Source organism: Mustela erminea, chromosome 3, assembly GCF_009829155.1.
Source record: "Mustela erminea isolate mMusErm1 chromosome 3, mMusErm1.Pri, whole genome shotgun sequence".
Classification (NCBI taxonomy): domain Eukaryota; kingdom Metazoa; phylum Chordata; class Mammalia; order Carnivora; family Mustelidae; genus Mustela; species Mustela erminea.
In genome coordinates, this window is record NC_045616.1 from 81,808,031 (window position 1) to 81,834,313 (window position 26,283).

A 26,283-nucleotide genomic window follows, 5' to 3' on the forward strand; every position below is an offset into this window, starting at 1 on the left:
ACACGTCTTTAAAGAAATAAGATGTCTGTCAGTTACAGTGTTGTGACCTCAGGTTCCAGAATATGAACGCAACATTCTTTAGAAGAGACGCTTCACTTTGGATTGAATCTAAGTCCAGAATCAGTCAACTTCTTGTCAAAGGGAGAAGGAGAACCTCCGAGACAGGAAAGCGCCTCGCTATGAACTGGTTTGGAAATTACTTCTCTAAATTTCCTGAGGATGCTTCCTTACTCAGCCTACACTCACCTCTGTTGCTTTCACTCATCTCTTCTGAAGATGAACATTTTCTTTCTAGTGTGAGGTAGAGAGTTGGGTGATTTTTTTCTTTTTCTTTTTGGGTAGCATATCAAATCTCTTTCTGTGTCTCTGTCTAAAAATCAGTCTCTTCTTAGGAGGAGCCAAGAGAAGAAAACTGGGCTTGGGAAGAAAGTAGTTGCTATCATTTTCCACGGGTACTTGAAAAGGGGCAACTGATTAGTTCCTTCAGGCCCTGCTTGGCCAGCGAAAAGAGAAGGGCTGGCTTGGGTGAAAGTTATTCTTAACTTTCAGCGTTGAACCTTGACCAAGTAAAACTTGACTACTGGGGGCTGCCAGTAATTTCTAGTCCTTTGAAATCAAAACTCCAGAGCTTTGGCTTCAGTTAAGTTTGAATTAATCAAGGAAGCCTGGGTGGGAGGCCGAATGAATGCTTTTTAGTATTGCAAGTTTCATCAAGGAAGAAGGTGACAGGAACAATGCCCACCGTGCCCGCCGCGCCCCCCCCCCCGCCCCCTCCCCCCCCCCCCCTCGCAGGGTGAAGCACCAGACAAGTGGGTACACAGGGTGGGGAATGTGCTTAGCAGCAGCAAGAAGAGGACCACAGAGTGAGGTCAGAAAGCGGGGAGAGTGTGCATCTCCATCTTCCAACACTGGGCCTCTTGCCTTGTGCTTTGAGTCAGCCTCCTGCTTCCCATCAGCTGAAGCCTCCCTCTGTCGCTTATCTCTTAGGGTGACTAAACTTTGTGGTTTACCTTGGCATGTCCTGAGTTGAGCCCTGGAAGTTCTCCCTCCTGGGAAAACCCTTAGTCCTGGGAAAGCTGGATGATGGGTCCCTGGGATCGAAGTTTTAGGTATTGGGGCAGCCCGTGTGACCCCTGAGAAACTTCCTGAGAGCACCTGCCTCCATTCTCTGTTTCTTGGGAAAGGGTACAGAAGGCCCCAGGGCAGTGCAGGATCATGAAGTTAGAATAACTGTAGCCTCCACCCACTGCAAGCCTCCTGTGTGCCCGGAGTGTGATCCTCATTGGTCCTCAAGACCACTGCAGAGGGAGGATATTTGCAATCCAGTTTTATGGGAGAGAGACCAGAGCTGAAGGCAGTGATGTGTTTCCCAAGGTCAGACAAGTAGAAGGCCACATTTGAATTTTAGCATGCCTGGGCCTAAAATCTGTCCTCCATTCAATGAAGAACTTGCTGAATCTGATGGCAAATGGGTGGTGTGGAGGGATGCAAGAAGTTTGAGGCTCCTCTCTGCTTTTCTTTTATGTATTTTTATTTATTTATTTAAGATTTTATTTATTTATTTATTTATTTGACAGACAGAGATCACAAGTAGGCAGAGAGGCAGGCAGAGAGAGGAAGGGAAGCAGACTCCCCGCTGAGCAGATAACCCGATGTGGGGCTCAATCCCAGGACCCTGGGATCATGACCTGAGCCGAAGGCAGAGGCTTTAACCCACTGAGCCCCCCAGGTGCCTCTACTCTCTGCTTTTATTTCTTCTCTCCACACCTGAGAAGTGTAACTTTGCTAGAGAAGGAAACACTAAGATCCCATAATTTATAACTAGATTTGAGGAGGACTCAAAGATAACAGAAGAGATATGGACATTTAGTTTTGGTCTAGTTCACCAAATAGCCTGCCAGGTGTCAGGTTGTGTGCTGGATTCTGGGGTTACGGGGTCAGGGGTGCAGGCAAGCAGCTTGTGCTCACTGACCCCAAGGAACAGAGGAAATAAGACAGGCATAAAGGTGGTTTCTTCACCAGTTTGAAATCTTCATAGCTGTCTTTGTTCGCTCTGAGCTTCCATAACACAGTGTCATAGACTGGGTGGTCTCGTGAACTGAAATTTATTTTCTCACCATTCAGGAGGCTGGAAGTACAAGATCAAGGTGCCCGCATGGTCAGGTTCTGGTGAGGGCTCTGCACCTGGCTTGCAGCCTTCTTGCTGGGTGCTTAACGTGGCCTTTTTACATGGCCGTTTTATCAGCCCAGTCTCCCACCCCTATTCCTCACTTCACTGTAATCACGTCCTCAAAGCACTGTCTCCAAATACAGTCACACTGGGGGCTGGGGCTTCAACATAGACTTGGTGGGGACACAGTTCAGTCCGTACCATGGGCCCCAACCCACAGTGTAACAAACATATGTAAGTGTACCCATACCACACGTTATATCCATACTTTTTCTGCTATACAATAAGTGAAAGGATTTTTATAATTTTGCTTTTAAAATTATTTGGCTCTCCGCAATTAGTTCATTTTATGATTGGCTCTTGTTTCTCAGCAATCATTCGTACTTGGGATTTTTTTGCAAAATGAGAATTCTAAATTGTTTTTAAATGTAGTAAAATATTTGTGAATTTGTGAATTTGACAGTTAATGAGGTTGGCATAATGCTAGACTTCAGTGTTTAGTTGAGCATTAACTAATTTTGGATTCTGTCTTATAGTTTTTGTATTTTGGAGCCAGTAATTTTTCCTAGGCCTCAGATAGTGTTGCAGGCTCTTGAAAAGCTCGTTAGCTTACCAGCCTTGTCTCTAAATGCCTAAAGGATGAAAGGGTTGGGGCTATTTATAGCTCCACTTTGCACTTCCAGACAGGTAGCTCCTGACCTTGAACTCCCAGCTGGTGTCTCCTTGGCACCGAAGACCCACTATCTTCCACCCGCCCTCTTCCCCACCAGCCTTCCTCCTACTCTGTGTTCTCCGCCATCTTTCTCATGTTGACATCCCCACCCACCCGATGGGAGACTCAGAGGCCGGTGTGGTCATTTGTGGCCCCCACATCCACCTGTGCCAGCTTTCAGGCAGGCTGGTGTCAGGATGACAGCTTCGGTATTGCTGGCGATGTGGTTAGAAATCTCGATTTCTGTACCTCTTGTCTGGAGACCTGCGCTCTTGGCTCCGGGTGAGGCTTGGGCATTTGTTTTGTTAACAAGCTAATGTGTTTGTTAAAGGCCCATCAGGTTTGGGAGGGCGTGGATGCGGGCAGTGTTAGTGGAAGGAAAGAGAGATGTGGACCTTAATAACAAGAACGATGCACCCCCATTGGATTTACTGCCCTGATTTAGAGGTTCTCAAAGGGCCCTCTGCTGTTTCCAAGATGCCCTCAGGGTGTTGCCTTAAGGGTGCTCAGGAGTGTTCCTCTCTGCCCTCCAGGCCATGTGTCACAGGTGCTGAGCCTTGGCGACTAGTCCCGTAACAGCAGCTGTTACAGGAAGAATTTCTGCTGTCTCTTGTTTATTTTGTCTCCCGTGTGAGGCAGGCTCGCTCTTTCATTCTTCACAGCCCACCAGAGACAGGTACAGACTGTTAATGAGGCTTGCTGAGAGGGAAGCAGGAAGTAGAATAATTACTACCCTGTACAGGCTCACGCTCATTCTGGGGTGGTCCCTCGACCATCCTCTCAATCTGCCCCTTCCAGAAGGCTAGGTACAGCTTACCCTTCACTGTGGGACTACCCCAGGTATCTCCATGGTAGGAGCTGGGGCAAAACCAGCTTTGGGGCCCAGAAAGAGAAGGGAGTTCTTCCACTTCGCTTTTGAAGGCTATCCCCTCGGCCCATATTTTCTTTCTTTTTCTTTTTCTTTTTTTAAAATTTTTAATGATTTTATTTATTTATTTGAGAGAGAGAGAGAGAGAGAGCATGAGAGGAGAGAGATCAGCGGGAGAAGCAGACTCCCTGCCGAGTAGGGAGTCTGATGTGGGACTTGATCCCAGGACTCCAGGATCATGACCTGAGCCGAAAGCAGTCGCTCAACCAACTGAGCCACCCAGGCGCCCCTCGGCCCGTATTTTCTACTTGAGAATGGTGACGTGGACTATCTCTTCCCTTCAGGGAAAACTAGTCCAAAGTTGTATTTGGTGGGCCCCCAGGATAATCATATAGTACTTTGACATGAGGACATCTTCTGGGGGCACCTGGGTGGTTCAGCGTGTTAAGCATCTGACTCTGGGTTTCAGCTCAGGTCATGATCTCAGGGTCCTGGGATCCAGCCCCGTCAGGTTCCACACTCAGTGAGGAGTCTGCTTGAGATTCTGTCTCTCCCTCTCCCTCTGCCCTTCTCCCACCAAAATAAGTAAATAATCTTTAAACAAACAGAAAAAGACATCTTCTGAAGTCTTGATTGTTTGTTTAAATAACTGCATGTACAATTTCTCTGGCCTCGTCCCAATTTCCATGCCCAAGCCCTATTAGTTTCTTCAATGAAGGCTCGAAACCCCTGGGTACAGCCTCACTCAAGGCACCTTGTTACATACACTCAGACACAGCAAACTAATTATTTGTCCTTCATTAAACCCAATAATCCTGTGAGGTCATCTTTTTTTAATCTTACTTCCAAACAAACAGAAACAGAGACGTTAAGCGACAGCTGAGGTCAAGCTGCCAGCAAGTGACATGCTGATGTCTGAACTGAGTCCTCTTGGTTCCAAATTTGTGGATTTAACTATTACAAAATACTAAGGAAGTAGGCTGGACCTTAAGGGTGAATGACAGGGTCTGGAATAATCATGCCATTACCAGAGAGAGGGCTAAGTCAGGGCAGAAGTTGGGCGGGGGGAGGGCAGATGGTGAGGAGGTTGGGCTACGAATTAAGAGCCACTCAGCATCTGTGTCCCTTTCTCCTTTTTATTACCCCGTTTTGGCTTAATGGTTATCTTTCTGAACCATCCCCTTTGTTTTCAAGTTAATCACTGTTTTTGACTCTCCAGGAGCCATGCGCCAGCCCAGGCTGTGGTGAAGCAGCCTGACCGGGGAGGCCCTGGCAGAACCACCATCGCAGCGATCGTCCAGACTGGGGGAGACTGGAGCACGGGCCTCTTCAGTGTCTGCCGAGACAGGAAAATCTGTATGTGTTCCCTCTTCACTCAAGCCCTTGACTATTTTCTTTCCCAAGTCATCCCTGGCTGCAGGAGCTACGTCAGGCACAAGGACAGAAATATAATGGCTTTAGAATAAGTGGACCAATCTTCTAGCGGCTCACGTGCACTCCTTGGCAGGAAAAAATCTTGCTTTTCAGGGATGTGGATGCTTTTATAGAATAAGTGGTAACTTCAAAGATTTTTTAAATGACGAACTCCACTGTTGGCAAAGATGCATGAAATGGGCTGCCCCATCTGCTGCTGGTAGGAGGAGACGTTGATATAACCTTCCTGCCGGATGGCTTAGCAATACGTATGACAAGAACCTCAAGTGTTATATAGCTTTGGCCCAGTCATTACATTTTTAGGCATTTAGTCTAAGGAGGTAAATCACGTGCAAAGATTTAGCAGTGTTAAATTCTGCAGCATTGGTTCTTGTGGCAACAATCTGGAATGACCTGAGATGTTTGATGGGGCACGCACACAATGAGTTATTATACAGCCATGAAAAGTCACATTGTAGAATAACAGTCAATGGGATGAAAGATGTTTTGGTACATTTTTAAGTTAAAGAAACTAAGCACATTAGACACCATTTTTTGGGGGGGAATATTTAAAAAAAATATCTGGAAGGATACAAATACAAATGTTTATGACATCCTCCAGATGGTAGGCTAATGAGTAATTTTATTTTCTTTTTGCTTCTCTCTTTCTAGTTTTCTAGGAGGAAGATGCACTACTCTTTTAAGAACAGAAATAATCACAAAAAGCCCCCTATGTTGACTGAAATATTTTCAGATACTATTTTAGCTCTAGAGAGGTACCAATAACACTCTCCTAGCTGTATGATTGTCCCCTGGGAATGAAGTTCAAAGCACATCGATTCCATTTTTATCTTAGGATATTCTGACTCATCTCTGGTACCATGTCAAAAGCTTTCCTGCCTTTGCCCTAGGGAGCATCTAGGCCACAAGACTTTCTTGGGGATGCGGTGTGGCTGTGGGGAGGTCACTGTTAGATATGCATTTGTCACTAACACTCAAAATCCAGCAGACCCCGGGTCTATTATTTTTGAAGAATATGGCTTTCTCTGCCCTTTGCTGGTTTTTGGAAAGATCTGGATTCATTCCTAACACCTCATAGTATTGATCAGAGACCCATCTGAGCCGTTACATGGTCCTAGTCCCTACTCAGCTGACAGTCTTGCTGAGGCTAAAGCTCTCCCACCAAGTTTTGGTGTTCTGGTCCTCTACGCTTGAGCCCCTCACTGTTTGCCTGGGCCCCATAAAGAAGAGATTGCCTCATAGAAAACCTTACCCTCCATTCCTGTCCATCTGCCCATCTGACACAGAGCTCAACAGGTTTCTTCCTGCCGCTGCTACCCATGTGGACTTCTTCTTTTTTTTTTTTTTTTAAGATTTTTTTTTTTTTTTAATTTGACAGAGATCACAAGTCAGCAGAGAGGCAGGCAGAGAGAGAGGAAGGGAAGCAGGCTCCCTGCCAAGCAGAGAGCCCGATGTGAGGCTTGATCCCAGGACCCTAGGATCACGACCCGAGCCGAAGGCAGAGGCTTTAACACACTGAGCCACCCAGGCACCCTCCCATGTAGACTTCTGATCAGATAATGACGGCAGCCATTCTCTGATTCTCTCAGCTTCTTCCTTGTTCTCTTCCAGATACTTCGACTTTGGTTGTCCCCTGTACTGAGGTCCAGAGAAGGCAGAATAGCCATGTGGAGATGTGGAGATCTAGCATCAGATTAGGAAGCAGACATTTTCCTTTCGTAGTTTGTAGTTGGGTGTTGGGGAGTCATCAGTACATTTTCAAGTATGGCAAAGCCTAGAATACAGTGTAGTGATGAGGAGAATATGTTTGTATCAGATGAGACCTTGCCTTGTATCTTAGCTTGCCTCTTACTGGCTGATTGACCTCAAACAAATTCTCTGGGTCTTCACTTTGCCCCCTCTAAAGGGAGGATAATAAAAGTGCTCACCTCAAGGGTTGTTGTTAAGATAAAACGTAATACCTAGAGACAAACCATAAGAGACTCTTTTTTTTTTTTTAAGATTTTATTTTATTTATTTGACAGACAGAGATCACAAGTAGGCAGAGAGGCAGGCAGAGAGAGAGAGAGGAAGAAGCAGGCTCTCCGCTGAGCAGAGAGTCCGACGCGGGGCTCGATCCCAGGACTCTGGGATCATGACCTGAGCTGAAGGCAGAGGCTTTAACCCACTGAGCCACCCAGGCGCCCCCATAAGAGACTCTTAATCTCACAAAATAAACTGAGGGTTGCCTGGGGTAGGGGGTTAAGGAGAGGGTGGTTGGGTTATGGACACTGGGGAGGGTATGTGCTATGGTGAGTGCTGTGAATTGTGTAAGCCTGATGATTCACAGACCTGTACCCCTGGGGCTAATAATACATTATATGTTAATTTTTAAAAAAGAATACAAAAAAAAAAACCCAAAACAAAAACGTAATACCTAGAACCCATTCTTAACACTGGCTTAGAACTTGACTGGATCAATTTTTTTGGTTGCATGCTCTACTGGATTGAATAGTCCTTTCAAAGTTCATGGCCACCTGTACGTTCTGAATGTGACCTTATTTGGAAATAGGGTTTCTGCTGTGTAGTCAAGTTTAACAAGAGGTTCTGCTACATTAGGGTAGATCCTAATCCAATGGCTGGTGTTTCTCATAAGAAACAGAAAATTTAAGTACAAACACTTAAGAAGAGAAGCCATGGGAAAACAGAAGCAGAGATTAGAATAACGCCTTCATAAGCCAAAGAATGCTAGGGATTGCCAGCATCCACCAAAAGCTTGGAGAGAGGCATGGAAGAGAATTTTCCTCAGAACTTCTGGAAGGAACGAACCCTGCTAACATCTTAAGTTCATACTTCTAGCCTCCAGAATTCTCCATTGAGAAAATGATTTCTTTTCTTTTTTTAAGCTTTTATTTAAATTCCAGTTACCAACATATATTGGAATATTAGTTTCAGGTGTACAATTTAGTGGTTTCACACGTCCATATCACAGCTGGTGCTCATCACAACGAGCATCCTCCTTAAACCCCATCACCTGTTTCACCCATTCCCCCCTCCCCTCTGGTACTTGTCAGTTTGTGAGAAAATAATTTCTATCACGTAAAGATGCCCAGTTTATGGTATTTGTTATGGCAGCTCTAGGAAACTAATACACAAATAAACATTGGATTTCATTTGGAGGCGTTGGGGTAGCTCAGAGAATCAAAAAATCAACTGAAAACTAAGCTCAGAAAGGACAAGCTGTATTTTTATACCGTATTTATTTAAAGATTTTATTTATTTATTTGACAGAGATCACAAGTAGGCAGAGAGGCAGGCAGAGAGAGAGGAGGAAGCAGGCTCCCCACTGAGCAGAGAGCCCGATACAGGGCTCAATCCCAGGACCCTGAGATCATGACCTGAGCCGAAGGCAGAGGCTCAGCCCCCTGAGCCACCCAGGGGCCCCTGGGACAAGCTGCATTATCAGAAGCTAGTTGATACTCTGATCAACTGCAAACATTTTTGTCATTTTGTTTTTCCTTCTGAGAATTGATGGAGCAGATGGAGTCCATTTTGCCAGGCTTAGGTCATTCCAAAGGACAGTCCTATCAGCATTGCCCCCAGTAGTGAAGAGATATTTTTCCCAAATTACTGTTGGGGTGCTGTTATCAGGAAATGCCTAACAAATACAGAATAATGCCCCTAGTGAATCTGAGATATATTATTGTTACTATTGTTAAGAGCCAAGAGTAGAGTCAGGAGGCATAGACGTGCTGCTGCACAGTGACTTCTACTCCATCCCAAGGGCACCGAAAAAGTTGGCTAAAGAAACAACCATCCTCACCACGCCCCTGCCTCAAATGCTGCTTCACCATTCAGCTTTGTCCCCCAGCCCCGTCAATGTGAATACCGACCGCACTTGGCTTTCTGAGATTCCCTGCTGGCCCGTTTCAGAGCCCATTCTGGGGACAAGGTGAGAAGGGAGGATGTGTGGAGAAATAGAACATTCTTTTTTTTTTTTTTTTTAAGATTTTATTTATTTATTTGACAGACAGAGATCACAAGTAGGCAGAGAGTCAGGCAGAGAGAGAGGAGGAAGCAGGCTCCGTGCTGAGCAGAGAGCCTGACGCAGGGCTCGATCCCAGGACCCTGAATGATGACCTGAGCCGAAGGCAGAGGCTTTAACACACTGAGCCACCCAGGCATCCTGAAATAGAACATTCTTTACATTTTGGCACGATCTGTGGAGAAGGGGCCATGGATACCCAGTACAAGATGATCTGGAATGTTCTGTGTCCTGGTTGTTATTCCCTGGATGGACCTCCATTTTATGACTGCTCATAGTGTCTCAAAGCTGACTGTCTCCGAAGAAAATTTAGAGGTGATGTGCTTTAAACGCTCATTCTCCACACTGTCATCAACCCGGGACACGAGTGGAGTATGAGTGCTCTGGAGCCTGGGCTGCTTTTGTTTAAAAGGGCTGCTTTATCCACAGAATTTCTGTAAAAAAAATTTTTTTTTAAGATTTTATTTATTTGAAAGACAGAGATCACAAGTAGGCAGAGAGGCAGGCAGAGAGAGAGAGGGGAAGCAGGCTCCCCGCTGAGCAGAGAGCCTGATGCGGGGCTCGATCCCAGGACCCTGAGATCATGACCTGAGCCGAAGGCAGAGGCTTTAACCCACTGAGCCACCCAGGCGCCCTATCCACAGAATTTCAATTCAAGCGGACCACTGTGTAAATAGTTGTGACAAACGGGAACAAAAAAGGAGAGCCGCTTTCCGTGACTTTTTCCACGCCAGAGTCCCATCCTGGGACAGCCTTCCATTACATGTTGAGAATTACTGCTATAATTTTTCATCCACTAAATAAAGGGTATGTCAAGAACAGCAGTGATTTTCTTTTTTTTCTTTTTTGACATTTTGCTTTGTCATTTTATTGCAATTACATTTTAAATTTATTTTTATTTATTTTAAAGATTTTATAAATATTTTAAAGATTTATAAATAAAAGTTTTTATGTATTTATTTGAGAGGGAGTGAGCGAGAGAGAGCACAAACAGTGAGGGGGCAGAGGGAGAAGCAGGCTCCCCGCTGAGCAGGAAGCCCAATGTGAGGCTCATTTCCAGAGCCCCGAGATCATGACCTGAGCCTGCCTCCCCTTCCCTCCTGGGCACTTTTATCTGCATTCACTGTGCGCTAGGGTTGGCAAATGGATATTTCTGAGTTCTTTGGAGATGGGTTTGCTGCAACTCAGGTGTGAAAATAAAGCCACAGGGAAGTAAGTGGCTGCTAAATGTTGTCCAGGGTGAGAGGCGAGATAGCCCCGCTTCGGGAATGTTTGTGATGTTGCCCCAGAGAAGGTTTATGTGGCGGGTTTAATGCACGTTGGTTTGTAACTCAATAGTTACTGAGTTCCTATGCATGTGCCACACAGGTGATGGGTGTTACAGTCGTAATAGTAAGACAGAGAGGGTTTCAGAAAGGAGATAGACATTAAGCAAATGAATCCACAAACAATAATAGCAGTTGTGGTAAGTGCCCTGAAGGAAAGAAAGAGGGTGTTATGGAAGGAAACTATAGGGGAGTGGGGTCAGAGATGGCCTCTTTGAGAAACCACCTTAAAGCTGATACGGAAAGCTGGGAGGAAACGACGCTCAAACCACCTCCTTGTGGAGGGCACCTAAGCACGTGGGGGTGAAGAGCTTGGTGGGACTAGTACTTACCAGATGCCCAAGATGTAGAATGAAGTGGGCCAGGATTCTCTCTGGTTTTCTGGAAGAGGAAGGCTTGAAAAGGCCTCTGATGGAGGTCTGTGTCCCTGAACTCTATCTTGGGTACAGTGTACCTCTCTAGAAGGAGGCACCACTGCTTCTTGCTCACCCCTGCCGTGGCCAGCAGGGTGCCTGGTCCGCAGGAGGCGCTGAAAAACATTTGCTGAACAACCCATCAGTGAATGAATTTGAACCTATATTCTCACTGGATTCTTTCTTACTTGCTTTCATTGAAAGAATCATAAGTCTTCTGAGTTGGAAGGGTTACTGGGGTCACTGGTCTGGCCCTTCACCTGCTTGTCAAAACCTGGCAAGGTTTTGACAGCTGTGGCTTTCTGAGCATTTCTAGGAAGGAGGGCTTTTCTCCTTGGGAGTCAGCTTTGTGCTTAAAAAAAGAAAAGAAGGAAAAAGAAAAAAAAGGTCCCTGGGTGGTTCAGTCAGTTAAGCGTCTGCCTTGGGCTCGGGTCATAATCCTAGGTATGGAGCCTGGCAATGGGCTCCCTGCTGTGTGGGGAGTCTCTTTCTCCCTCTCCTCTGCTGCTCTCCCTGCTTGTGCAAGCTTCCTGTCAAATAAATAAATAAAATCTTTTTAAAAAAGAGATTTTGTAAAGTTTAGCATGCACACGATGCAAAATTAAAAAGTACCTACCCCTTTGATACATTTGCTGCCTGTCCACCTAGTTTCCCCAGAGATGACAACTCTTACCTGAGTCCACATACAGACTGTATGCTTGTGAAGGTGTACAATAATTTTGAAGCAAAGGAGATTATTCTTTCTATTATAACAGTATTGTGGAGTCATCATAAAAAGGAAAAATACGGAGACTTATGAAAAAACAAAAATCAGTATCCTGTAATCCCAGCTGTTGGAGATAATCATTGTTGATATTCTATTACCTCTTCTTCCAGATTCTTTGCTGTAGGTGGATTTATGTAATTTCCACAAATAGTAGAACTATAAACACACGCTGTTCTGCACCAAATATCTTACATTACTGCATAGGTTCCATTTTATGAGTGTACCGTAATTTATTTATCCAGAAATCCATTGGAGCACCGTAATGTGGTTTCCAGACTTCTTGCCGTTCAAACTCCCACTCCCTGAATGTCTTCGTACAGACGGCACTTTGCGTGTGTGTAAGTTTACCTGTTGGACAATTGCTGAGGAATAAATCTGTTGGTTAAATAGTAGGTACCATTTTAAATCTTGATAGACGCTGCCAAGTGGATCTCCATTTGGAAGTTGTACTAACTTACAAACCCACCCACAATGTATGGGGGTGCCCCATTTCTTTCTTGACCATCTCTTACTGTTCAGTGGTTCTGCCTTTTTGTAATAATTGATTTATTTTTTTATTTTTTTATTTTTATTTTTATTTTTTTTTAAAGATTTATTTATTTATTTATTTGACAGAGAGACATCACAAGTAGGCAGAGAGGCAGGCAGAGAGAGAGAGAGGAGGAAGCAGGCTCCCCGCTGAGCAGAGAGCCCGATGCGGGACTCGATCCCAGGACCCTGAGATCATGACCTGAGCCGAAGGCAGCGGCTTAACCCACTGAGCCACCCAGGCGCCCAGTAATAATTGATTTAAACCGTGCCTCGCTGCAGTTTCTACCCCCCTTTTCTACTTCTGCTCTCTGGGGGCTTTGCACTCTGGTTCTGTGTAGGCTTTTTCTTTCTCAACTCCCCTGTGAGTGAGAGGGGTGAATAATAAATCACTTTCATGCATGATGGTGGAGCCCATCTCAGAGGATAGGCCAAGAACACTGAGGGAGTGGGTGCTCATATAACCGCCAGGCCTATGGGTGCCATGTAAGAGGAAGAGGCTGAATTTCTGGCTCAAATCCTTTTGAGCCTGAGGCCCTAAAAACAAACAAATAAAATACAATAATATATATTTGCATATATGTATATACACAAATAACACAGGTATATGTTCACCTTGTAAGAAATGAAACATTACAGAAAAGGAAATCATGAATGTTCTTTTTTATTAAATCACTTTGGAGGGTTTCCTTCCAGATCTTTTTTTCCATGTTTACGTATGGAGCCATTAGAAGTATATACTACTCTTTTGTAACTCTTTAAACAAACCATAAATAGTGTTATGCTGTATGTATCATTATGCAATTTGATTTTTTTAAGGATTTAAAAGAAAATTTATTTATTTGAGAGAGTGAGAGTAGGAGTGGGAGGGGCAGAGAAACAGGGAAAGAGAATCTCCAGCGGACTCCTTGCTGAGCATGGAACCTGATGTGGGGCTCGATCTCATGACCCTGAGATCACAACCTGAGCAGAAACCAAGAGTTGGCCACCCAACTGACTTTGCCACCCAGGTGCCCCTTAAGGTTTTATTTATTTACTTATTTGAGAAATGGGGGCAGGACCAGGGGAGGGGCTGAGGGAGAGAAGCTCCAGCAGACTCTGTGCTGAACGTGGAGCCCAATGCAGGGCTTGATCTCATGACCTGAGGTCATGATCTGAGCCAAAATCAAGAGTCAGAAACTTTACTGAGTCACCAAAGCGCCCTTGCAATCTGATTTTTTTTTTTTAAAGATTTTTTTATTTATTTGTCAGAGAGAGATACAGAGCGCAAGCACAAGTAGACAGAGTGGTAGGCTAGAGGCAGAGGGAGAAGCAGGCTCCCTGCCGAGCAAGGAGCCCGATGTGGGACTCGATCCCAGGACGCTGGGATCATGACCTGAGCCGAAGGCAGCCGCTTAACCAACTGAGCCACCCAGGCGTCCCCTGATTTTTTTTTTTTTTTTTAAACTCAAAATATGTCTTAGAGATTTGATTCTCTTGGTACTTAATCTTTCACTGCATTCTTCTTCTTCCTCATCTTTTTCTTCTTCTTTTTTTTTTTTAGATTTTATTTATTTGTCAAAGAGAGCAGAAGCGTGAGTAGCAGCAGGCAGAGGGAGAGGGAGAAGCAGGATCTCCACTAAGCAGAGAGCCTGATGAGGGGCTCGAACCCAGGACGCTGGGATTGTGCCCTGAGCTGAGACCTTTTTTTTTTTTTTAAGTTAACATATAATGTATTATTTGCTTCGGGGGTACAGGTCTGTGAATCATCAGTCTTGCACTATTCACAGCACTCACCGTAGCACGTACCCTCCCCAGTGTCCATCACTCAGCCACTCTATCCCTTACCCCCTACCTCCCAGCAGCCCTCAGTTTGTTTTCTGAGATTAAGAGCATCTTATGCTTTGTATCCTTCCCCAGTTCCATTTTATTTCATTTTTCCCTCCCTTCCCCCCAGAACTCCCCCACTCTAACTCTCAAATTCCTCATATTGGAGATATCATATGATAACTGTCTTTCTCTTATTGACTTATTTCGCTCAGCACAATACCCTCTAGTTCCATCCATGTCATTGCAAATGTGAGCTGAGATGTTTAACCAACAGAGCCACCCAGGTGCCCCTCTTTCGCTACATTCTTAATTATTCCATAGTATGATTTATACCATCATGGCTTATTTATGCTTTCATCTATTAGTGCACACTGAAGTTTTAAATTTCAAGCTACAAATAATTCTAGCGTGGACATCCCTGTACTGCTTCTTACTCTAGGGTAGATGCTCACATGCGGAATTACTAGATCCTAGTGTACTTAAAGTTTTACTAGATTCACCCAAGTTGCTTTCAAAAGAACTGTGTAGCAATTTCTCTCTGGTTTCCCCACAATGTAAATATTGAAAAACTTGGCATGCTTCTGGGGTTTCTGAAGGTCTCAATATGCATTTCCCTGATTACTAATGGCTGGCTTTTCACGGTTGCTATTGACCATTTGTGTTTCCTTTTTGGTCAATTACCTGTTCATGTCCTACCTCCATTTTCTTCTTTTGCTTAATCCTTTATATATTGATTAGTAGGAGTTAGTAACTATGCTGTAAAAATTTCTCCTAGAGACTCTTTAATACAGCATTCCATGGTCCCGCTTTTGCCCATTCCTCTTGAGGTATGAGCCAGGAGTTTTTAATCTCACTCACTCCACCATCTAGAACTGCAATATCTGATGAAAAGGAACTTTCCTAAAGTTGCATGATGTGAGAGCGTCACACAGGAATAAATACAAATTAGTGGTAGTTCCATCTTGGAACACACATTCACAACCATTGTAACGTAAATACATAAAACATGAGAACATACAGGATTGTATGTAGTAGTTAAGACTTTGGGTTCGGGGCCAGACTACCTGAGTTCAAATCTGGCCTCTTCTCCTTTCTAATAAACGTATCCCTCTGGCTGTCAGTTTATTATCCGTTAAAATGAACACAATAAGAATATCTGGATTATAGGATTGTTGTGAGAATTAAGTGAGTTGATGAATACAATATATTTTTAGCAGGGATTGGTACATGGTGAACTCTAATGTTAGCTATTACATTAATAAGAATTCAAATTTCATGTGATATGTTTTTTAAATCCTGTCCCAAGGTAACTGAATATGTGCTTTGGTGTGTTGCCTTCAGCATCTAGTAACTACATCCTAATGAAAGCTTAGATAACATGGTTATCTGATGGAAATGATTAAAAATAAAAATAACAGCATGTATTTTTTAAAAAGACATACCAGTCGTAAAGCTGAGATGCAGGAGTTCCAATGCAAAAAGCAACATTTTTACAGTATACATACTGAGGATGGTGGGCATTTTTACAGTATACATACTGAGGATGGTGGGCATTTTTACAGTATACATACTGAGGATGGTGGGCATTTCTCCTTGCCAGCGATAGTGGTGCAGCTCAGGCGATTGTGTAAACACAATTTATGATTTACTTAGCTTGTCAGCTTTATAATTATGCAGTTTTTGATTAATTTTTTATTTGCAGGCATTTGCACTATTTCATCATCCATGCCTTAAATGAGAGTTGATTGGTTGTTTTTTCCTGTGCCATGATTTTCATGTCTCCTAATTCAGGGTTGCCTGCACTAGGACCCCTATAAACTCGCAGGAAGTTGACTGGGCCATGTGTCCTCTGAGCTGTTCATCCCAGTGGTCGGTGCAGGTGGGGGGGGGGCCTTCTGATCCGGCTGGGAGTAATGATTTTTTTTTTTAAAGTGTGGGGCAAAACATCTCAGACTCATTCAAGGCTGAATTCAGAATTTGCTTTGGGGCAAGGGATGCCTACAATATGTGATTTAGTGGATTATCTCACAGCTCCTGAATGGATGGAATAGATGTTCTGGTCTTCAAAGATAGGTTGCTCCTTGTCCTCCTCCCCTCAGAGTCTTCACTCTCTGTATGCATGTGTGCTACCTCAGCCCCTCAGAGCCAGGGTGAAGTCCACAATCCTGGAACATCTTTCCGAGCTTCTAAATACAACAGCATTCCTCGCATTTCACTTTTTTGTCATTGAATCTGGGAGTGGGACTTCGCATGCCCCACTGTTTGGGGAGGGAGGGAAGGACAGGTAACAGAGACAAGCCCTTGGCAGGAACTTCTTGTGTTAGTGACACTGGTATGTGAGTGAGCCTTTTTGTCAGGTGCACTTAAAAGGTTGGGATCATAACCACTTCAAACTCACGAAAATGGCTAATGTCAGAAGGACCGACAGTAGCCAGGGCTGGTCAGGACGAGGAACAACTAGAACTCTCATCTGTTGCTTGTGGGATTGTTCAGTAGTGCAAATATTTTGAAGAACTCTTTATATCTTGTCAAGTTCAACATAAATCTACCTCATGACCTAGCAATGCCACTTCCAGGAATCCACCTATAGGGAATGAAAATATATGTCCGCATGAAGGCCTGTCCAGGAGTGTTTGCAGTACATATTCACAATAGCAGAGGATGGACTAGCCAGCGAGAGTCTGGAGAAGCGGTCTGCGCAACAGTTGTGTGTTGGATACTACTCAGCGCCAATGAAGAATGTACTACAGACTAGCATAACAGCAAAGGTGAACCTCAGGGAACATGAATAAAAGAAGGTGGATATAACAATAAAAATGGTTCCCTGTATATGAAGTCCAAGAGGAGGCAAAACTTATCAACGGGAAGAGAAATCAGAGCAGTGGTTGCCTCTGGAGTGGGGATGGCAGGGCTGGGATTGCTGGGAAGGGGCACAAGGGAACCCTGAGGGCAGTGTTCTACTTGTTACTTGGGTGAGAACGTGATTGTTACAAGTCACCCAACATAACATTTAGGGTCTGTTCATTTTCTTGTATATAAATTATGTCTGAATACCATTTATTGCATACATGCATTAAAGGTCATGGTTAGCTTTTTGGTGTTTGTTTATTTTGCTGTTTTATAGTCCTAATTATTTGTGTTCTCCGAGGTCATCCTCATTTGCGATGCTATATGATATAGCATCTTAACTGTATATAAAGAAGTCTTAATCTGCAGTCTGTTGATAGCTTTCAGTGGATCCTTGTACCCCACAAAATTGAACGCAAAATTTTGCATGTCTGTGTCTTTTTCTTTTCCCTTGAGGAGTGACTTCATAGCTATCACCATATCCTCAAAAGGGTCTGCGACCCAAAACACATTTATTTATTTATTTATTTTTAAAGATTTTATTTATTTGTCAGAGAGAATACACACAAGCAGGCAGAGAGGCAGGCAGAGAGAGAGAGAGGAGGAAGCAAGCTCCCTGCCAAGCAAGGAGCCCGATGCGGGACTCGATCCCAGGACCCCAGGATCATGACCTGAGCTGAAGGCAGTGGCTTAACGAACTGAGCCACCCAGGCATCCCCAAAACATATTTAAAACAGAACCTCTGCATTAGATGGTTCATGCAGGATGTGTAGGAAACAGTATCAGGAGTTAAAGATCAATGAATAAATAAATGACACACTGTTTCCAGTTGATGTTCAAGGAACCAAGCCTCTAATAGTTTACAGATTAAAACTGGCAGATGTCAGTGGCTCCATGAAACTAGCAAAAATGAGAGTAACCTTCTGGCCGGGGAAATAGAATACAGTCCTGATGAGAATAGCAGGCAGAATCAGCACACCATAAAAGAGCTTTCAATCACATTTACAGAGAAAGACGCCTGCTATTCACAAGTATCATATACTGGGTCTATTTTAAATATTGAAAATAGATGAACATATTAGAAGCAACAGCTAAGATTCAACTGTAAAAAATTATTTAATGCTCTTCTCTTGACAGGAAAAAACAATTACCATAGTGAACGCTAACAGAATTGTATCAGGTGCAGCTTTGCCAGTGTTTAACAAAAGACAATTTTGATGTGGCTCAGTTATGGCAATTTTCATCCACTGAGTTTTGACAATTGGTTATTCATTCTCAGTCCCTGATTGCAGGGAGACAGTGCAGCATTCAATGGATGGCATCAGGTTGTAAATGCTCTTCGAGACGTGAAGTTGTTCTGAGCACATCTAAGAACCGTGGCTTGCTTTTATGTGGTTATTGACAGGTTTCTGTGGTCTGTTTTGTCCAATGTGCCTTGAGTGTGACATCGCCAGGCATCATGGAGAGTGCCTTTGTTGGCCATTGTTACCCGGGTCCACCTTTGCACTGAGAATTGGCACCAGAGAGAGACATAAAATACGGGTAAGTATGTTTGAACCGGTATGTGAACTTGGATCTATATAAGAACCTAAATGTCTTTCAAAGCTGTGGTTTAAAAAAAAAAAAAAAAAAAAAGTCTGAGTGAGAATGCTTAAAAAACACCACACTTAGCAAAGAGTTTGGGAAAGGAAAGGGAAGAAATTTCTGACTTCATTCATATGGACTAAAATGGACAGGATGAAAGGTATCTCAAAGGGGGTACCTATGCTGATGATAGGTCAATGGGCCGCTTCTGTTTCTCTCTCTCTTACTGCATCAAGAGAAGATGACAGGTAGAATGGCACCAAATTTGGAGGATTTACTTGGGATGGTCTAAGTGAAAATGAAGTATATGGGGCATATGCAGAATTCACTTTGAGGATTCCCTGGGGATTCTTCAAAGAGCCAGTGTCACTTTCTAGGGCAGCTGAGCCTAGGTACAACGAGAGACTGAGCACAGAAAGTCATACATATCAGGATGTGGACAGTTAAAAAAGACATCTCCTTATATATTCAAATGGAATGATCCCTAAAATATATTTCAATATATTGGTTCAATATATTGAATATTGAATTGAATTGAATATATTCAAATTCAATTTGAATTCAATTGAATTGAATATATATTCAAAAATATATTTTATTCAATATATTGAATAAAAGGTAAAGGACACAGAAGTACACAACTATTCACATATAAGGACTATATATGTACTTGTGCAGACATAGAATTTATCTGGAAGTGTACATAAAAACCTGCCAACAACAGCTGCCCCCAGATAAGTTAAGTGGGTAGCTGGGGACAGCTGTGGAAGAGGGATATACTTTTTACTTCCTGTGCCGCCTTACTGCGAGAATGTTGGACCATAGGCATTTATTACCCACTCCAAGGAAAGAAATAAAGTAATTCGAAGTATTAAGTCCTAATAGGAAAAAAAAAAAAAAAAAGATGCTGACAGAGAAACCAGTGGTTTCAAGTGTGAAGTCTGTGTCAGAAGCCCTAAGTGAGGCAAGGTCTTTGAGCTGCAAGGATTGATAAGCGGTTGAGCTGCTTGGCCCTTGGGAGTCCTGGTGGAGCCGTGTTCCCGGGTGTCCCTGTAGGGTATTGACTTGGTGGAACTCGGAAGCAGCGGACGGGATAGGCTCCTGGGGGATGGCACGGAGCCTGAGTGACTGCTCCAGGACAGAGGCATGGGTCTCACCCTAGGGCACCCTGTGTGAGGACTGGCTCGCCGTGCACTGCTGTTGGCCCTTCTCCATCTGTCAGGTGGCCCGGGAGCTCAAGATGAGGGCCTCCCGACTCTATGAAATCTACACGGCTCCTTCAACCAAGGACAACCTTATCTGACAGAGCTAGAAAAGTCCTCCTCCTTACTCGCTCCCCAAGCCCCTCCTAGAAGAGAGATTGTTCTTAAGTTTTCATGGAAATAGTATGAAAATAAATGATTTCTCCGCTATTGTCTTTACTCTTGTTCGTTCTTCACACACACCTTCGATGAAGTCTCTCTGGCATTCCAGCCTCGCCATGTAAGGCGGTTCTAGAGATGAGCTTGTGCCTTCCACACCTGCCTAGAGTTGGAGAAGGGTGCATTCCCCCCATCTTCCTACCACCATCCTTTCCTGGGAAGCTTTCTTCCCTACCCCCTTTTGCCCACAGAGCCAGTAGTGGGGCAGGAAACGGTCGATCTTAGTTAGCACCTGGACTGGACACGAAGCGTCACTAAATCAGAGAGGCACGGTCCTTCCCTTGTCCTGACTCTTTCAGTCTGCACCGCACGAAGGAGGCGGTCCCGGGTGGCTGCAGGTCTTGAACACCTCTCCGACACTGGCCGATCTTGGCCCCGAGCTTGAAGCCCTAGGTGGGCAGGGGAATTGTGTCCGACCCCCGCCTGCGCCGAAGCGATACGCTGAAGTCCTAACTCCTGGCGTCTGCGAATGTGGCCTTACGTGGAAATAGGGTCTTGCTGACGTAATTAAGACAAAGTCATTAGGGTGGGCCCTAATCCAGTGTGACTGCTGTCCTCACGAAAAGGGGAGAAGAGACACAAAGATAGACACACAGAGGGAAGACAGCCGTGTGAAGACAGGTACAGAGATCGGAGAAATGCAGCCACCGAGGCAGGCCTGGGTGACCAGAAGCTGGAAGAGGCAAGGGAGGAGCCTCCGCTGGAGGTCTTAGAGGGAGCCTCGCCCTGCCCACATCTAGGTTTTGGACTGGGAGCCTCCAGAACCGGGATAGATTGAGTTTCAATTGCTATAAGCCAGCCAGTTTGCGGCACTCAGTTACCACTGTCCTGGGAAGCGGGTCCAGCCGCCGTCAGCCCCGGGAATGCAACACTCTTGATTTTGTTCAGGCAGCAGCACAGAACAGGGCTGAGGAGCCTGGGTCCTGAAGCCCGGACCACCTCTTGCATTTGCAGAGTGTGTAACTGTGGGCGAATGTTCTGATGCCTCTGTGCCTCTATTTCTTCATCTGTAAAAGGATGATGCTGACCTCAGAGAGCTGTGAGGATTCTCAGAAGTCAAGACTCTTAGCCCACTGCCTGGCAAGTAGCAAGGACTCAGTAAATAGGAGTTGTTATAACTCTTTAACTGCTACTTTATGTTCACAGCAATTTATGTTAGTTTCCCATTTATACCTGGGATGTAAAGTTCTCAAATTTTAGATTAAAATGGAATCTATTCAAATAATGTTAAGTAAATAACAGTGTGGGTGGTTGGTAGGTGTGGCAACATTGTGAAGGTGGGGAAATCCGTTTTATTGGCTACCTGTGTATGCCAGGCACTGTTCAAAGTGCTCTACGTGTTTTAAGACATCTAATCCTTTCACTCCTCAAGAAGATGCTACTTTCGCTCCTTTTTCCAGAAAAAAAAAAAAGGACCCGAGCCACAGAGTAGCTAAGTGGTTTGGCCATGGCCACATAGCTGTGAGGTGACAGGCAGTAAGGTGCTTGAGGCTATGCTCTTAACCTCTGCACTAATGAGCAAGCGGAGAAGGCTTCTGGCCAAGAGGTCTTCCTGGGCCCTCGTGGTCATCCAAGCTGGGAGTTTGCTCTCCAGAGCTGAACCCAGCCTGGGGAACGCTGAGAGGTTGTGGCGGCCATCCCCACAGATCCTTAGCCATTCCTGTCTGACAAAATGATTTCTCTCCTCCTGCCCCTCCCTGTTGGACAGTCCTGAGCAGCTGCCAGGAACCAACGTCCTTTGGGAAAATCAAGTGCTCCATGTTTCTATTTAATCTGTGATAACATGTTCCCCCTCCAAGCCGGCTACTGAAAAAAACCAGGCCCGAGGGACAACTAAACCGGTTTTATTGTTCCATGCTAACACATACATCGGGCTTCACAAGCTTCCAGCTGGGAACAGTACGCAGTTCTGACAGAGGGGACTTGGGTAATGCCTCCACTTTGGCATGATGGGCCCTTCCCTGTGTGGAGAGCAGACGGTGCTGCGGGCCCTGGTCTCTGGCGTGGGCCTCCTGTGCTGGTGGGAGCTGCAGGAGGACCTGTCCAGCAAGGCGACTCCTGTTTCCCTTGAATTCTTCTCTTTAGTCTGGCTGGTAAAAAGCAAACTCATTAGAGCCACAAACCCAAACAAAACTCTGGGCTCCAAAAAGCAGTGGTTCTACCACGGAACCATGGAACAGAAAAGAGACATATGATGTGGACAGTTCTTTGAAAGCTGATGGTGGAGAGTGGTCCCAAAGCAAGGCAGCTTAAGGCCCTGACTTCTGGTTTCCTCCACATGTCAAGTGGAGGAAAAAGGGACCCCAAAATACATGCTTTCTTCCCAGGAGAAAAGTGAACCAACACCCAATATTGACGTAAGAGACAACTCTGGTATTAAAGTTCCCTTTCCTCAGACTTGCAAAGAGCTGTCATTGGTACAAATCCGAGGGTTTCCCAACACTGAAGTCATGTTCTATGTATTTTTCTTTTCACTAGAAAATTTCTTTTGGTTTTCCAAGATGCAAAGTGTGGAACAAATTTCTGATGTCTCCCTGTGGGCAAACAACATGAACACACAAGCAACAGACATTTCAAAGTAATCCATACAGGTTGTTATAAATTATAAAACTAGAAAACACATAAAACCCCACCAAACTTCTTGCCTTTACAGTGGAATATACTAAGGAAATAAGCTGCCAGCCTTGGAACTTTCTAGTTTTTGGAACAAAGAGATGAAAACTTTCAAAGTCCTTTCGTGTTCCCTGCTCTATAAAATAATTTTTTATAAGTTTCTATATTTAATATACCTATGCTTTATTTATACAACAGTCCATAATGATTAAGATTTTACACCCTATTTTATAAACATCACTCACATACATATTACCTCATCAAGATTCTCTTTCGGTCTATTAAAAACACTGTACTTAAAAAAACAGGACCCAAGAGTCTATAGGTTCTCTGCTTGCATTTCAATGGGGGAGTGAATTTTTCTCCCCTTCCATTTTGTCTTTCTGCTTCTTCCCCTAAACGACACCTCCTCCCAGAGCCCCATGGAATAAGCAGCAGCAACAATTCCAGAGGATGAAACCCAGACTCTGTGGTTAGCAACTATCCTAGGGTATTCTAGGGTAAATCTCTGGGCTGACCTCATCCTGGCCATTCTAATTTGTCCTCACCCACTTCCCTGCTCGCCCACCACTTGCTGGCCCATGACTTGGTGGAATCTCTGTGGGGGAATCTCTGTGGTGGAACCGACAGTGCAAAGGTGGATCAGAAAACTTTAGGAAACAGGGAGAGAGGGGTGCTTTTCTCAAGCCTCTGTTCGGCTGGCAACAAACCAGATTCTTCATTTAATGTTTTAAAAAAATATTTTGGTCTATTGCCTAAAGCAGATTCTAAGTCTCCACGAAACCCTCCACTTGATAAGGCATGGAAAATTCCCGGAGACTTAAAAAACAGCAAGTGTACAAATTAGGAGTGGGGATTTCCTGATGCTGTGAACAAGAGACGAGGAAGAAAGAAAATGTGAGCAGCAGCAAAGCGGAATGAGAGGCCCTTGAACACAAGGCTGCAATGAGCTCATGTGGTCTGATGGGATCTGGGGACTCGAAGTTGTGGTCCACCCACCACCCCATTTTATACAACTTGCTTTTGTGTGGGCAGCCTGCCTGTCCCTCACCTTGCCAAGCATCATCTGTAAAAGTAAAATTCCTTCCACCTCTGACATTCAAATGACTTTTCTCTGGAAAATGAAGTCACGGAAACCTATTTATAGGTGTGCTGTACGGCCTCATGGTAGTAACAAGGAGATCCCGGAATCTGAAGGCAGCGTCTCTGAAGCCTTTGCTGCTGGGACAAAAGAGGAGCCAACCAAACCTGAACTCATCCCAGAGGAAAGGAAACAAACCTAAATCAGAGTAGTTAAGACAGAAGGGATGACAGACAATTGGCCACGCATCCCTGACCACGTGTGAGAGGCAGTGTCATCCCTGAATTCTCCTTTCTGCGGTCTCTCCATACCTCTTAGCTTCTCACTCACCACCTGGCAGATAAAGCCAATACTCTTGGCTCGTTGTTGCTTATTATCACTTTCCCCTGGGGTTAACTGAGAGGAGGCTGTGACTAAAAAGTCCCAGTGATTCACTTAATCAAGAGATGGGTGCTAGTCTGAGCCCTGCACGTCCAGCCTCACCCAGAAGAAAGCATTTTTGCAACCACCAAATATAGTCCTCACTCGGCTCATGGTCTGGCTCCTGCTTGCTCCTGCTTACAAGGCTTAAAAGACTGCAGGAAAGGCAGTTTCATGAGGAGGTTTCAGTGCAAAATTATAATCCTGAACTTTAAAACAACCAACGCATCCAAACATTGCTGTGTTCTTGTCCATTGTCTTTAATAATCAGGGCAGCGTGTGCTTTTAAAAATGAAATTCTCACTGATGTCTTAAGATGTGGAGATGATGAGAATATATTGGCTCGAAGAGTCTCAGGGAACTTCTGATTTGCATTGATCGGTACCGTGGCTCTCTCTGGTTGCCACAGATCATTTAAAATTTGTATTTGAGGGTAGGGGTGCCTGGCTGGCTCGGTTGGGAGAGCGTGTGACTCTTGATCTCGGGGTTGTGAGTTTGAGCCCCACGCTGGGTGTAAAATTTGTATTTTAGAGTTTTTAAAACCAGGCATAGAAGATCATCGAATGACTTGCCCTTTAAAATGACTTGTTTCTGAACAAAAAGAATACAATAGCCTCTCTGTAGTCTGTGGTAGCTCTCTTATTACATCATGGATTTTTCTTCTGAAATCCCTTATGTACCAAGTCCTCGTTTCTTTAATCAGTATGTCCTAACAGAAACCCTCTCGATCAGACAGTTTCAGGGGGGAAAGTTAGCATGGAATCGGATTGGAAAAGAACACAGATGTGATGGGCGGACTCAGGGTGCTTGGGTGGGAGTCAGGAGAGGGGGTGAAAGCTAGGGGCTTTGTGAAGAGGCACTGGCCTCTCTGGCTTGAATATCCAAAAGGAGAGTGTCAGGCCGCCACTGCTCCAAAGGTGAGCTGCGCAGCCTGGCCAGTCACAGAGCCAGAAGGAATGTGACGTTTGGTCTTTTCATTTGTCAGTGAGGTGCCAAGGTGTGAGAAACCGGCAAGATGAAGTTTGGCTCCGGCAAAAGGACAGAATAACAGGAGGGGTGGGAGTTTGCTGGCACCTGGAACAGCCCATGAGTCACACGCTGGTCCCTATCCTGGGTCACCACCCACAGATGCTCCAGTTGAGGACAGACGTGTTCCTTCTCCTACTGCCCTTCTGTCCCAGAGCCCGGCCTGCTGGTATGCCAGTGCCATCCCTGATGTCTGAGGACTATCACATGGTCCACAAACTCCCCACTGAGCAGTTTCCATCCAAGCAGATCATGTGTCCTCTTCTGTATCCCAGGTGTTCCTAGCTCCTTCTGGGAAGATGACCAAGGCAGGGTCTGCGAAGGTGAAAAAGATTTCAGATTCTATTCTGTGTGAGTGCACCCTGGAAAGAACTATAGTTCTTTAAAATTATCAAGTCTTTTGGACAGAAGCCTTCCTTTTCATTTCACAGAAGAGGTGTTCATCCTATTGGGAGGTACACGGCCTCTAGCTCCCTGCTCTTGGTGATGCTAACTGTGGTCTTTGGGTGAAGGTGGTTCTCTACTGGGCTTCTCTGCTCTCAAGTTGCTGTTTTCCCCTTTGTGAATCAGTGTCGTGAGAGGAAATACTCTGAGCTCTTCAAGCTTTCATCCACTGATTTTAATATCTACTGATGATTCTTGTATGAACCAAGTATGAGCCTAGTGGCTGCCAAATGGTAATTTAAAAAAATTCCATCACTCTTTCTACATTTAGTAGTTGGCACTCTAAGGAAAAGCTTTTCCTTATATTTATATAGCATGGACTCGGGGACTTCTATCTGATGCTAAAGATTATCTGTTACTGCCAAAAATGAGTGGGCTGAGTCTAATGATGGAGAAATATCAGACAAACCCCAATGGAGAGAGAGTCTACAAAATAAAAGGTCTATATTCTTCAAAATATGAAGGTCATGGAAGACAGTGAATCTTGAGGAACTGCTCCAGATTGAAAGAAATTAAAGAAAGATGGTAATTAAATGCATTATTTGGTCCTGAATGGGATCCTAGATAACACATTACATTTTTTTTTTTGTTTCCTGTGTAGGAAAAAGAGTAGACAACAGAAAACATCGGGTAATTAAATCAGACCTGTAGACTAGTTAACAGTTCTTTAAAAGTGTTACCTTCCTGGCTTTGGTCGTTGTATTGTGGTTATGTAAGAGCACATCTTGCTTGGGGGACAGGCTGAAATGTTTAGTGACAGATGGGCATTTGAGTTTCAGCTTATTCTCAAATGGTTCA

At 44.5% G+C, this 26,283-nt stretch overlaps 2 protein-coding genes across 3 annotated transcripts in view; one reads left to right on the forward strand and one right to left on the reverse strand.

The window, feature by feature from the left end:
* The first annotated feature begins 102 nt into the window (after positions 1–102).
* Positions 103–19,892, forward strand: PLAC8L1 (PLAC8 like 1). The gene is made up of 4 exons (XM_032336298.1): positions 103–301; positions 4,970–5,106; positions 18,302–18,438; positions 19,643–19,892. Exons 1-4 carry the CDS (start codon positions 180–182, stop codon positions 19,781–19,783), a joined length of 537 nt encoding a protein of 178 aa, XP_032192189.1. The 5' UTR covers positions 103–179; the 3' UTR covers positions 19,784–19,892.
* Positions 19,893–21,729: 1,837 nt separating this feature from the next.
* SH3RF2 (SH3 domain containing ring finger 2) overlaps positions 21,730–26,283 on the reverse strand; it is a 122,908-nt gene continuing 118,354 nt past the window's right edge. For both annotated transcript variants that reach the window (XR_004284017.1, XM_032336291.1), the window contains exon 11: positions 21,730–25,356. The gene's annotated coding sequence lies outside the window, so the exon portion shown is untranslated. The remainder of the gene's footprint in view (positions 25,357–26,283) is intronic.

Coding starts and splice junctions, on each gene's coding strand:
- PLAC8L1 (XM_032336298.1), top strand. CDS start 180: ATGAACTGGTTTGGAAATTACTTCTCTAAATTTCCTGAGGATGCTTCC. Junction 302..4,969: donor CATTTTCTTTCTAGTGTGAG/GTAGAGAGTTGG, acceptor TTGACTCTCCAG/GAGCCATGCGCCAGCCCAGG. Junction 18,439..19,642: donor GAGAGAGACATAAAATACGG/GTAAGTATGTTT, acceptor GTCTCACCCTAG/GGCACCCTGTGTGAGGACTG.